Source organism: Setaria viridis, chromosome 3, assembly GCF_005286985.2.
Source record: "Setaria viridis chromosome 3, Setaria_viridis_v4.0, whole genome shotgun sequence".
Classification (NCBI taxonomy): domain Eukaryota; kingdom Viridiplantae; phylum Streptophyta; class Magnoliopsida; order Poales; family Poaceae; genus Setaria; species Setaria viridis.
This window is the reverse complement of record NC_048265.2, coordinates 22,284,737-22,297,536: the sequence shown is the minus strand read 5'-3', so window position 1 is coordinate 22,297,536 and position 12,800 is coordinate 22,284,737. Positions and strand designations below refer to the sequence as shown.

Below are 12,800 nucleotides of genomic sequence, written 5' to 3'. Positions count from 1 at the left end.
GTAGCTTCAATGTTACTGCTACTCACGTGATAAACGTGTGTCTTTAAGGCTTTTAAAATCAACCTTAATAGTTTGAAAAAACAATCAGCCGCATTTGTTAAAACAGTGCGCAAGATTTTGTTGACACGCCACCTACCAAGTACTAGCACTCTACGTGGTGGCTTGTACAGTTGTACCGTAGCCTGCGCCACTGACCAGATTCTACGCCTCAGAAACTGCGCCTCTGACCACAGCCAGTAGCCAAACCGTGTCTATAAAATTGAAGTGTTTGTTTCTTCGGTAACACCTAAAATTCACATCGAATTAGATACTAGTTAGAAATATTAAATATAAACTAATTATAAAATTAATTGCACAGATGGAGACTAATTTGCGAGACGAATCTATTAAGCATAATTAGTCCATAATTTGATAATGTGATGTTACAGTAAACATTTGCTAATGATGGATTAATTAGGCTTAATAATTCATCTCACGAATTAGCCTCCATCTGTGTAATTAGTTTTATAATTACCTCATATTTAGTCCTTCTAACTAGTCTCCGCATATTCATTGTGACATGAATTTTATTCCGAACTAAAGATCCAACCATCCTCGAAACCACAACCACCTGACAAAACCACCAATCATAGCGATCCGCCCCGTGCCAAATCGTCCGCTCAGCCACAACATCACTTTTGCTTTAGTGCTGAGTTGTAGAAGTACAATGGTGGTGAGTTCCACCTTACTAAGAGCTAAGAAACCAACCAAATGATCTTTTATGAACAATAATCTTGAAATATTAATCACATGGTTTTGAAAGAAAAAATTGTATATTGTAAAATTCCAAGAGCCCGTTTCCAAGGGTATTGTTGTAGAAATTTTAGAATCCAGTGCAAGTTTATAATAAATTCTAGGGATCTGGATCCTGAAATCCCTTTTTTCAAACCAGATCTAAGATGTGGAATACTCCCTCGATCCTAAATTATTATTTATTTTAAATTTTCTTGATATATATTTTTTATATGCATCTAAATATAATATATTTAGATACGTAATAAAATTTATGCATATAGAAAAGTTGGCAGAAATTTTAGTAAAGTCATTCCCCTTAAATCATTGTGCCTGTAATTTTTGTTTTTGTTTTTTTTTCTTGCGGGAGAAAACTAAGAATCCCCTATGGTCCTGGCGAGCCAAGTATGTAGCTATCACGGTCCGCATGGGCTGCCTACTCGTGCCCGTAAGCTGATTTTTTTTTTTGGCTGGTAAGCATCATTAATTGTTGACACGCCACCTAGCACTCTACGTGGTGGCTTGTACACTTTGTACCGTTGGGTTTGAGCCACCTGATCAAAGCTCGCGGCCGTTTAAAGGGGTTTTCTTTTATTAAGGGTCTAAAAAAGGGCTAATTCGCTAACGCAGCAGCCAGTGATTTAAATAGTATTACCTTACTTTGAACGCAAAGCTCTAGCAGACTATTCAGCTTATGAAAATAATAGAATTATTGAAATCGACTAGTATGACTATGACATCACTGCATTATTGTTTTAAATTATGGCCTAAAATAATGTCCACTTAGTGCCGTTTGGGAGGATTTCTGCAATCTGATTCTCTTCAGAAACATGACAATCATACTAATGGAAAACAAATAACGGAGAGAAGCATAAAAATCCTTACCAAAAGATTAATGATTCATAGATATAGAACTCGAAATGTTTCTAGTTCTTCAGGAAGCTTGAAACTAGAAAAAACTGTTTTCTGCAGAATAAATCTGTCTCCAAAATCATTTCTTTGAGAAACCGAATCCATGCCAAATGAGCCTATAAATGCTTTAGACATCACTTTTGCTTTAGTCTTAATTGTAGAAGTACAATGATGGTGAGTTCCACCTTACTAAGAAACCCACCAAATTATCTTCTGTGAACAATAAGCTTGAAATATTAATGACATGTTTTTGAAACAAAAACTGTGTACTGTAAAATTCCAAGGGCCCGTTTTCAAGTATATCGGGCCTGTTCGCTTCAGCTTATTCAGCCGGCTTATCAGCCACCAAACAGTGTTTTTCTCTCACAATAAATCAGTTGTTTCAGTTTTTCAGCCGGCTTATAAGCTGAAGCGAACAGACCCGATCGTTGTAAGAAATTTTAGGATCTAGTACAAGTTTATAATAAATTTTAGAGATCTAGATCCTAAAATCCCTTTTTTTCAAACGAGATCTAAGATGTGGAATAATCCCTCCATCCCAAATTACTATTTATTTTGATTTTTCTTGGTATATATTTTTTATATGCACCTGTATAGATACGTAACAAAAGTTATATATTTTTGTTACATATAGATTACTTGTAGCTATCACGGTCCGCATGGGCTACCTACCGGTGCCCGTAAGCTATTTTTTTTTGTTGGCTGGTAAGCAGCATTAATTGTTGACACGCCACCTAGCACGCTACGTGGTGGCTTGTACACTTTGTACCGTAGCCTGCGCCACTGACCAGATTATACACCTCAGAAACTGCGCCTCTGACCATAGCCAGTAGCCACACCGTGTCTATAAAAAATCGAAGAAGCCACGGCCACCCGACAAAATCACCAACCACAGCGTCCGCCCCGTGCCAAGTCGTCCGCTCAGCAACAACAGAGTGCCGCGAGGAAATGGCCACTCCCCCGCCCGCGGCCAGCGCCGACGGCTGCGCCACCGCTCCCGGCGCCGTGGACGGCCGCAGCGGCTACTGCAAGGAGACCAAGACGTTCCGCAGCCTGCGTCCGCCGGTGCCGCTGCCGCCGACGGATGGCCCGCTCTCGTTCACGGTGTTCGCGTTCTCGCTCCTGCCGTCACCGCTCCCGGCGCACCCAGCCCTTCTCGACGCCGCCACCGGCGAGACCGTGTCGTTTCCGGCATTCCGGTCCCAGGTGCGCGCGCTAGCGGGGGGCCTGCGCTCACGGGTCGGGCTCCGCCGAGGCGACGTCGCGTTCGTGCTCGCGCCGGCGCGGCTGGACGTCCCGGTGCTCTACTTCGCCCTGCTTTCGTTCGGCGCCGTCGTGTCGCCGGCCAACCCGGCGCTCACCGCCTCCGAGGTCGCCCGCCTCGTCGCCCTGTCGGATGCGTCCGTCGCCTTCGCCGTGTCATCGACCGCCGCCAAGCTGCCGGCTGGCCTTCCCACCGTCCTGCTCGATTCCGATCACTTCCGCTCCTTCCTGCACAACGACGACCGCGGGGAGGTAGTGGCGCCGGAAACGGCGGTGGTGCACCAGTCGGAGACGGCCACGATCCAGTACTCGTCAGGCACAACCGGGCGAGTGAAGGCCGCGGCGCTGTCGCACCGGAACTTCACCGCGATGTTGGCGGGGGCTCACGCTCTGGCCCATAAGCCGAGGCATGGTCGCGACAGGATGCTCCTGGGTGCGCCAATGTTCCACTCCCTCGGGTTCTACTACGCACTGAAGGGCGTCGCGCTGGGGCAGACGACGGTGCTGGTCACCGACACGGTGGCGCGGCGCGGCGTGAAAGGGGTGGTGGAGGCAGCGGAGAGGTGGGCGGTCAGCGAGATGACGGCGTCGCCGCCGGTGGTGATGGGGATGGCGAAGGAGCGGTGCGGCCTGGAGGCTCTGGAGCGGGTGGTATGCGGTGGCGCGCCGCTGCCGACGACGGCAGCGGAGATGTTCCGGCGACGATTCCCCAACGTGAATCTCTGCATGGTAAGTTTTGGCCATGTCGCTTTCATTTCATGCTCATTGTCTTTTGTTGCCTTCAAAACCTTCAATTAGTTTTCCCGTAAAATGTCGTTTGGTGAAAAAAACTCCTCAAATTAGGGTGAGCCTCGTTGCGGTAGAATGGCATATCAGAAATTGATAATTTGCCAGTTTTTTGTTTTGCATATATTGGACCTCCAGCTAACCAACCGAAAATGCTTTACCAGCTTAGCAGACATTTCCAGTTTATTATCCAGCTGCCACAGGTTCACTCGAAAGATCTCAAGTGGCAAGCTCAAACTAGAAATAGTTGTGTATACTAATGCTCCGTTTGGATACCTGCTAAAATTTAGCACTTATCACATCGAATGTTTGATGCTAATTAAGAGTATTAAATATATGCTAATTACAAAATTAATTGCACAGATGAATTCTAATTCGCGAGACGAATCTATTAAACCTAATTAGTCCATGATTCGACAATGTGGTGCTACAGTAACCATTTGTTAATGATGGATTAATTAGGTTTAATAGATTCGTCTCGCGAATTAGCACAGGGGTTTGCAATTAGTTTATAATTAGCTCATGTTTAGTTCTCCTAATTAGCATTCGAACATCTGAAGCTAAAGTTTAGCACCTAGTATCCAAACACATCACGTATAGATCGATGTAGCTATGAACCTGTCTTGAGGGAAAAGGATATGTTCTTAGGACAATAATTATTTAGTGGAAGCATGTACCACGTTCCTCGTTTTAAATACCATGATGACTGTATCAGGTGATGCATTGCTGGTGGTTTTCAATCAATTCTTGTAGGGTGTCAGTGTGTTACTACCACAACAAATCAAAGTCATAATTCTGGGGTGGGGCAGGGAGAAAACTCAAAATCAATTAAATAATATTACCTTACTTTGAACGCAAAGCTCTAGTAGACTATTCAGCTTATGAAAATAATAGAATTATTGAAATCGACTAGTATGACTATGACATCACTGCATTATTGTTTTAAATTATGGCCTAAAATAATGTCCACTATCTTATAGTTAGTGCCGTTTTGTAGGATTTCTGCAATCTGATTCTCTTCAGAAACATGACAATCATACCAATGGACAACAAATAACGGAGAGAAGCATAAGAATCCTTACCAAAAGATTAATGATTCATAGATAGAACTCGAAATGTTTCTAGTTCTTCAGGAAGCCTGAAACTAGAAAAAACTGTTTTCTGCAGAATAAATCTGTCTCCAAAATCATTTCTTTGAGAATCCGAATCCATGCCAAATGAGCCAATAAATGCTTTAGACATCACTTTTGCTTTAGTGCTGAGTTGTAGAAGTACAATGGTGGTGAGTTCCACCTTACTAAGAGCTAAGAAACCAACCAAATTATCTTTTGTGAACAATAAGCTTGAAATATTAATGACATGTTTTTGTAAGAAAAAACTGTATACTGTAAAATTCCAAGGGCCCGTTTCTAAGGATATTGTTGTAAGAAATTTTAGGATCTAGTACAAGTTTATAATAAATTATAGGGATCTGGATCCTAAAATCTCTTTTTTCAAACGAGATCTAAGATGTGGAATACTCCCTCCATTCTAAATTACTATTTTTTTATTTTTCTTGATATATATATATATATATATATATGTAACAAAAGTTATGTGTATAGAAAAGTTAGGAAACATTCAATAAAGCCATTCCCCGTTAAATCATTGTGCCTGTAATTTCTGTTTTTGTTTTTTTTTCTTGCGGGAGAAAACTAATGAACTTCCTATGGTCATGGCGAGCCAAGTATGTAGCTATCACGGTCCGCATGGGCTACCTACTCGTGCCCGTAAGCTGATTTTTTTTTGGCTGGTAAGCAGCATTAATTGTGTTTACAAGACAGTTGTTTTCACGTGTAGCTTCGAGGTCACAAAGAATTAACCAGAGATAGTCGTAGCATTCAAGATAATTTTCTTGGTACTCCGTTAACATTCCGTTTGGATCCCATCAATTAAAATTTTAGCTAGCCAAATTTTAATTGAGAATTTGTTTGGATTCCTAATTAAAGTTTAGCTAGTGTCTTACCTACCATCCCGACTACTACCTCCATCCCATGAAGAGTGTCCATTTAGTCTTATCCTAAGTCAAATCATCTTCTGTTTCACTAAATTTATATAAAAATATATCAATACTTTTGATGCCTAACAAGTTTCATTATGAAATATATTTTCATAGCGTATCTATTTAGTCTATCAATGTTTATACTCTTTATTGTAAACTTAGTCAAATTTGAGACAGTTTGACTTAGAACAAAAAAGACACTCTTTACAGGACAGTGGGAGTACACAGCTAAATAAACTTTAGTTAGTGCGATAGGGGCCGTTTGGTTCCCAGAGCTAAACTTTAGCTCCTGTCACATCGAATATTTAGATACTAATTAGGAGTATTAAATATAGACTAATTACAAAATCCATTGCACAGATGGAGGCTAAACGGTGAGACGAATCTATTAAGCCTAATTAGTCCATGATTTGACAATGTGCTGCTACAGTAACCATTTGCTAATGATGGATTAATTAGGCTTAATAGATTCATCTCGCCGTTTAGCCTCCATATGTGTAATTAGTTTTATAAATAACTTATATTTAGTCCTCCTAATTAGCTTCCGAATATTCGATGTGACACGAACTAAACTTTAGCTCCAGGATCGAAACACCCTCATAAACACCTCATAAACAGGGCGGAATTTGTTTAGCTCGTCATGATTCACCACTTGACTTTTGATTCGTTGAAATAATCCTAGTGTCATTCTTACTACAAGCTCACCAAGATCAGGATTCGGATGATGATCGATGGCTAAGAAAATCAATTTAATTAGGCAGGAGGCTGAACAGTCGACCGCAAGTCGACACAGATCCTTTTTGAAATCCTTTAGGGGCCCACTAGCATTATCTTCTCATATTGTCGATTGATGATATATTATGTTATATTCCGTACAAATTAGATTGGTTCGGTGCCAAGTCAATGGTAAAGTTGTTTACTACACCGAGGTGCGTCCCCGTCCGGGCCGGAGGCCGGGCGGCTCCGGCAGCGGCCTGGCCAGGTCACGGGCGCGTCGCGTAGCGCTGCCACTGCAACTGCAAGTCGGTGGAGAAAGTTTTGGTTGACGAGCATAGCGCAAACAGAACTGTGATAGCTAGCGCCCTCTTGTTCAGGGCGGCCCTGACCCGGACGGCCTAGTTCCGCAAACCAAGCATGGCGCCGTTAGTGTCTAGGCCAGAGAAGACGGGGATGTGTAGCTCGTCGTACCAGCACCGCATCGCAAACTAAATAGGAGATGTCGCAGAGTCGTACTTTAAAATTAAAATCCATCTTAAAATTTTAACGAATTTAACTAAAGTTTGTTGGAGATGTTTCAGAACGACAGTAAGCTACTTCTTGCAGGTTAGCGTGCCTAGATCTACACGTGAGCCTCACGTCAAAAACGGACCCTAAAACTAAAACCTCGCGTTTACACATTTAAAATTTTAGCGAATTTAACTAAAATTTATTGGAGATGTCTTAGAATGACAGTCAGCTACTTCGTGCATATTAGCATACCTAGATCTACACGTGGACCCCACATCGAAAGGTGGATCTTAAACTAAAATCTCGTGTCACACCTTAAAAACTTAACGAATTTTATTGAAATTGCTTAGGGATGTCTCTTCAGATACTTTGTGCAAATTGGTACTGCTAGATCTACATGATATGATATATATGGAAAAAAATGTTTTAAGTGGTTTAGAACCGGTTTGAGAGATGTAGTTTTGTTTGGTTTGTGGTCTTTTACACCACTTAGTTGGTTTGGTTTAGATATATAAGAGTAATAGGTTGGTAGGTGTGGTTTGAAATTAATTTTCTTTTATATATGGTTTGGTTTGGTTTTGAGCGATTCTCACACCATTAGCAGTTTTAGGTAGGGCTTGAGGTTTGGAAAAAAAAAAGTAAGGTTTTTTTGATCCTGCTACCCTTCATTGCAACATCATACATCGCATGTGGCTCGGAATACGTGTAGAACTTGGGCTGCCTTCTTCCAAGTCTTTTTTGTCCACAACTTCAAAGTTCAAGAAGAGGAACAGTTTCAACTCTGAACCCACATGCTCTTTGAACATTAAAAAAGTACAGACCTCTTACGCAAAAGCATAAAGGACGAACAAAACAGATTCATTTAGTTTTCTCTCTCTCGACCTGGTTAGTTCCTCTGTCTCTCTCTTTCTCTAGCAATAACTTTTTGGAAGAGATAGAGAAACGGACAATTATTTGATCCGGTAGGTCGCGGTATCGAATTGCATTTTTTGCTGGGGTCCAATGTCACAAGCATACATCTCTCACAGACGACCAATGTGTGCTGACTCTAGAAAAGTTAGCGAGGACTTCGGTGGATCTTAATATACTGACGTACTGTACCTCATTTGACAAACCTATGTGGATCTTTTTTTTTTCACCAATTTCGCAAGACAAGTTATGTGTTGCTAGATCAACACGGAGAACAATTTAATTGATATAAAACGGGGAAAAATTTGACAGCGATTGGGTTTCACTAGTGTGTTTGTTTACATTTCATATATTAATTTGTTGTTAATTGTTCCTACACATTGGTTGGCAAAGTAGATTAACTGTTTGACCATGGGATTAACTGTTTGATTCAAACAAAACAAAAATCTTACTTTCAACGGTAGTATCCATATGCGTGTGCTAGAAGCACACACTAGTGTATGAGTTCAGTGCCTGCATATAGTGGTGTGTTGTGTGTACACGTCATCTTCTAACCGAAAATCATGCGATTTCCCTTTGTCTATCTATACTTCATTCTGAAAACTATGCGATTTCCCTTTGTCTATCTGTGCTTCATTCTAGGTATTTGTTTGAGTCAATTCTGAACTCTACGATTCACTGGTCTTGATCTAATTTTCTCAAGGCGCACAGCTTATTTCATAACTAGTACGCGTGTTATAGAAGCACACTCTAGTGTATGAGTTCAGTGTGCCTGCATATAGTGATGTGTTGTGTGTACATGTCATCTTCTAAATGAAAACCATGCGATTTCCCTTTGTCTGTTTGTGCTTCATTCTGGGTATTTGTTTGAGTCAATTCTGAACTCTACGATTCACTGGTCTTGATCTAATTTTCTCAAGGCGCACAGCTTATTTAGTACTCCCTCCGTCCCAAATCACTATTCATTTTAGCTTTTCTAGATACATCACTTTTGCTATGTATCAGACATAAGTATATATATAGGTGCATGTCAAAAGGTGTGTATCTAGAAAAACCAAAATGGATAATAATTTGGGACGGAGGGAGTATATATTAAGAAGAATTCCAAACTCCAGCGGATCTTGCTTTCTGCAATTCTTCCTGCTCAAAGGAATTAGCAAAGAATGATGCTGATTTCCTTGTATCAGAAATTCTATCATGCCGCCTCAAAAAAAAAAGAGAAATGCCATCATGCAGTTTCCTTTCAAACTGAAAGTGTTGATGCACCCATTCAGGGCTACGGTTCAACTGAGGCCGGTGGTATCTCACGGATGATCGACCGGGAAGAGTGTACCCGCATCGGCTCCGTCGGCCGTGTTTCGGAGAACGTAGAGGTGAAGATTGTGGATCACATAACTGGCAAGCCCCTGTCTGTCGGGCAGAGAGGGGAGCTATTTGTGAGAGGGCCTGCCGTCATGACTGGTAACCAAAGACGGATAGCTGCTGCTGTTCATATTAACTTCCATTTCAGCTTGGGATTCTGCACCTGCATCCAGATTTGCCCATGTTTTTCAGCTCAACGCTTGCAGGATATGTTGGCGACGACGAAGCGAACGCTAGCACTTTCGATTCTGAAGGCTGGCTTAAGACTGGGGACCTTTGCTACATCGATCAGGACGGGTTCCTGTTCGTGGTGGATAGGCTGAAAGAGCTCATCAAGTACAAGGGCTACCAGGTTTATGGTTTAATTTGGTTACTCTTAGTTTTAGATTTCAGAACAAATGCCGAGTCCTTGCAGTTATTCCAAGACTGATCATTTTCCACGTTGTACTAAAAACACTGCAGGTTCCACCTGCCGAGCTGGAGCTTGTCCTGCAAACATTGCCAGAAGTTGTCGAAGCTGCAGTCATGCCGTGAGTCAACTAGAACACCTGATTGGCAATCTCTCATGTTGTTGAAATTCTCTGATACGTGAACCATAAAATTATCATGTCATGTCCTATTACTAACTTGTAAGGAATCGATGCTCGTAGCGGAAGGATGAATTAGGCAAAACTTAAAACCTTAATATATGGCTTCCGCTACAAAGTATAAAAAATATAAACTAAGATCATACTATCTAGATGTGAATCTATGGTATAAACTAAGATCATACTATCTAGATGTGAATCTATGGTTGATCTAGTGAAACTTTCCACCCACAAAGAGTTTTTGTAACATAATCCTAACAAGATACATATTATTTAAAAAAAGAGTAAGCCAAGTATGAAATACGGAAATGTAAAGAAGTGGATTAGCTTGGCACGACGATTTATCCCATGGTATCGGTAGGCAAATGACACCCCTATTCACATTGGAGCTCCACCAAGGATATGCCCCCGCTCACTAAGTCTCTCGTGGTTAAGGTCTTGGACTCGCCACAAAAGCTCTCACCAAGCCGGATGAGAAGCTTGCCACAAAGGCAAGGCTCACCACTCCCTCTCTTCCTATCACTTTGATGCCGTCACCACTATGGAGCTTATCCAGAAAGGAAGGGGTCTCCTCATCCCACGTACACGGTTGTCGATGCTGCTCCATACCAAGCTGGAGGGCCGAAGACTTGCCGGCGCACCAAGCTTATAAGCTAGATTCACTCCTAGAACCAATCACAAGGTAGCAACATCTTGCACTCACTCGTTCCAGGCCTATCCTAGCACTAATCACTCTTCTAAGCTTGTGCCAAACCTTGGATTATTACTTTTGCACTTTTGGTGGTATGGATGTGTTCTTAATGAGTCTTGATCTTTAATGGACTTGTGCACACTCCAGCAACTCCAAATAGGCGAGTAGAGGGTATAAATAGCTCAAGAGTAGTCTTAAAGAGCCATTGCTCTAACGACTAGCTGAAAATGTGAGCATCAGATGATCCTATGATCACTTGGGGTAGTCATCGGATTATCTGGTGCCCCCGTTGACGCATATGTTGGACTCCCTGCACAAAAATACTCCGACACTTCATCCAACAGGGCGTCGGATCATCCGACGCTTTATTCGATGGCACCATCAGATCATCCGGCGCTGAAGAAATTTGGCCCTGAACTCTCTGGATGATTTCAAAGTAAATATGCTTAGTCCGATGGTCACTTCAACACGGGCGGCGGATCATTCGGTGCTTCTCACACGCCTTATCTTCACCCATTCATCTGACACTCGCAAAATAAGCACCATCGAAGCATCCGGTGATCTTGTTCATATGCAGCCGCCTATTGTATTCATCGGATGATCTGTTGCATTTGTCTGATGCCTATCAGCTCATCCGGTGTCCTTCTGCGCGTTGTACCAAAAGCTTTGATGCTTGCTCTGATGCCCTGTCGGACCATCGGTGCTACATGTTTTTCTGAGTTGAATGCTACATCTTTGAATTTTCACTATGGTTTGGATACCGTCACTTGAATATCATGATTCGAATACCGTGACGTCGATACCATAGAATAATTATAGATATTGTGGCTTGGATTCTTTGAATATCTTGATTTGGATCTGCTGGTTTGGTTTACATTCTTGGAACCTATAAGACCTACAACATAGATGCTTGATAAAATATTAGTCCTAATGACTATGTTATCACTCAGTCAATCACCAAAATCATAAACTGTAACCTAATAGGACCACGTTTCTTTCACAGCTGCCTCTTCTCTTATGTGTGAACCATAAAATTCAACATACTCTAAATCAAGCTCGTCTTAATCTTTTTTCAGCGCCATGTATTCTAGATTTTGAATGTAACTTGACATACTAGAACAAAGACTGCCGACTAGCAGGCACACAAGTGGCCTGACTGCTCAATTATTATCCGCAGGGTTCTTGGCAGGAATAAAAGTTTAACTGTATTTGCAGGTATCCTGATGAGGAGGCAGGGCAGATACCGATAGCGCTTGTTGTGAGGCAACCTGGAAGCAAGGTCACCGAGGCTCAAGTCATGGACCATGTCGCGAAGCGGGTAGCTTCGTATAAGAAGATCCGCAAGGTGCTGTTTGTCGACTCCATACCCAAATCGCCAGCTGGGAAGATACTGAGAAGGCAGTTGACGAACTATCTGCAGTTCGGTGCTGTCTCTAGGTTGTGAAACATTTTACTTGTGTGTGTATGTGCGCATAAAAGACAGAGATGCGGTATACTTTGTGTAAAGATAAAATAGTGCGATTAAAAGACGTCGCATGGCAAAAAATTCTATCTACAGACAAGGTAAGACAAGATCAAGGGCATCTTCAGCGGTACATGCCAGATGTGATACATAAATTTTACGGTAGTGCTTCACAGAGGGACAATCGACTGGGACTGCCAATCTAGAGCACTATCATGTCATCGCCGTCTCGATCGAGCTCGACGGCCTTCATTTCCACCACCGCGAGCCGTGATGAGTACATCAGTTTTGTTTGTTTGCCCCCTTTCTTTCTGATTCTGAGTGCAACCACCATAACCATCCCAACTGGTACTTTTTGGGTTGTAGCTCGTGAGATGTTGCAATGCTTTTGTTTTTTATGTTGCGATAAGTGTGTAGTGGAAAATTGTTGGAGGATTCAATCAAGCAGGACGGTAGCCCCGTGCCTCCCAACCCCGACCCCCGACCCGTCCCCTGCCTCTGCCACGCCTCCAGAATGCCGCGCCGCCGCGCATCCACTGCCGCGACTATCCTTTACCCCAGCGCTAGCCCCACCTCCCAACACACCTAGCCACCCCCACCCCCTATCCTCCTGGGATAAGTTCTTCCATCAATCGCCTCCCCCACCGCCGCGCCATGGACGGCCCCACCTCGACAGCCTCGATTTCGTGCCAGAATCGTCGGATCTACAGGCGCAAGCGACGGATCCGATGGCGCAGGTGACGGATCCGATGGCGCAGGTGACGGATCCGATGGCGCAGGCGGCGGATT

The 12,800-nt window shown here is 42.8% G+C and overlaps 1 protein-coding gene across 2 annotated transcripts; it reads left to right on the top strand.

Annotated features, from left to right (window-relative positions):
* Positions 1 to 2,543: 2,543 nt before the first annotated feature.
* LOC117846890 (4-coumarate--CoA ligase-like 7) lies at positions 2,544 to 12,314 on the top strand. Of its 2 annotated transcripts, none has more exons than XR_004638494.2 (5): positions 2,544 to 3,675; positions 9,184 to 9,370; positions 9,464 to 9,623; positions 9,734 to 9,801; positions 11,765 to 11,836. XR_004638494.2 is itself a non-coding variant. In XM_034728009.2 (5 exons), the coding sequence occupies exons 1-5, from the start codon at positions 2,632 to 2,634 to the stop codon at positions 11,991 to 11,993; spliced, it is 1,674 nt and encodes a 557-aa protein (XP_034583900.1). In that variant the 5' UTR covers positions 2,557 to 2,631; the 3' UTR covers positions 11,994 to 12,314. The 2 variants fall into 2 exon arrangements, 1 of the variants encoding a protein (XP_034583900.1); XM_034728009.2 differs by having other exon boundaries at positions 2,557 to 3,675; positions 9,478 to 9,623; positions 11,765 to 12,314.
* Positions 12,315 to 12,800: the final 486 nt, after the last annotated feature.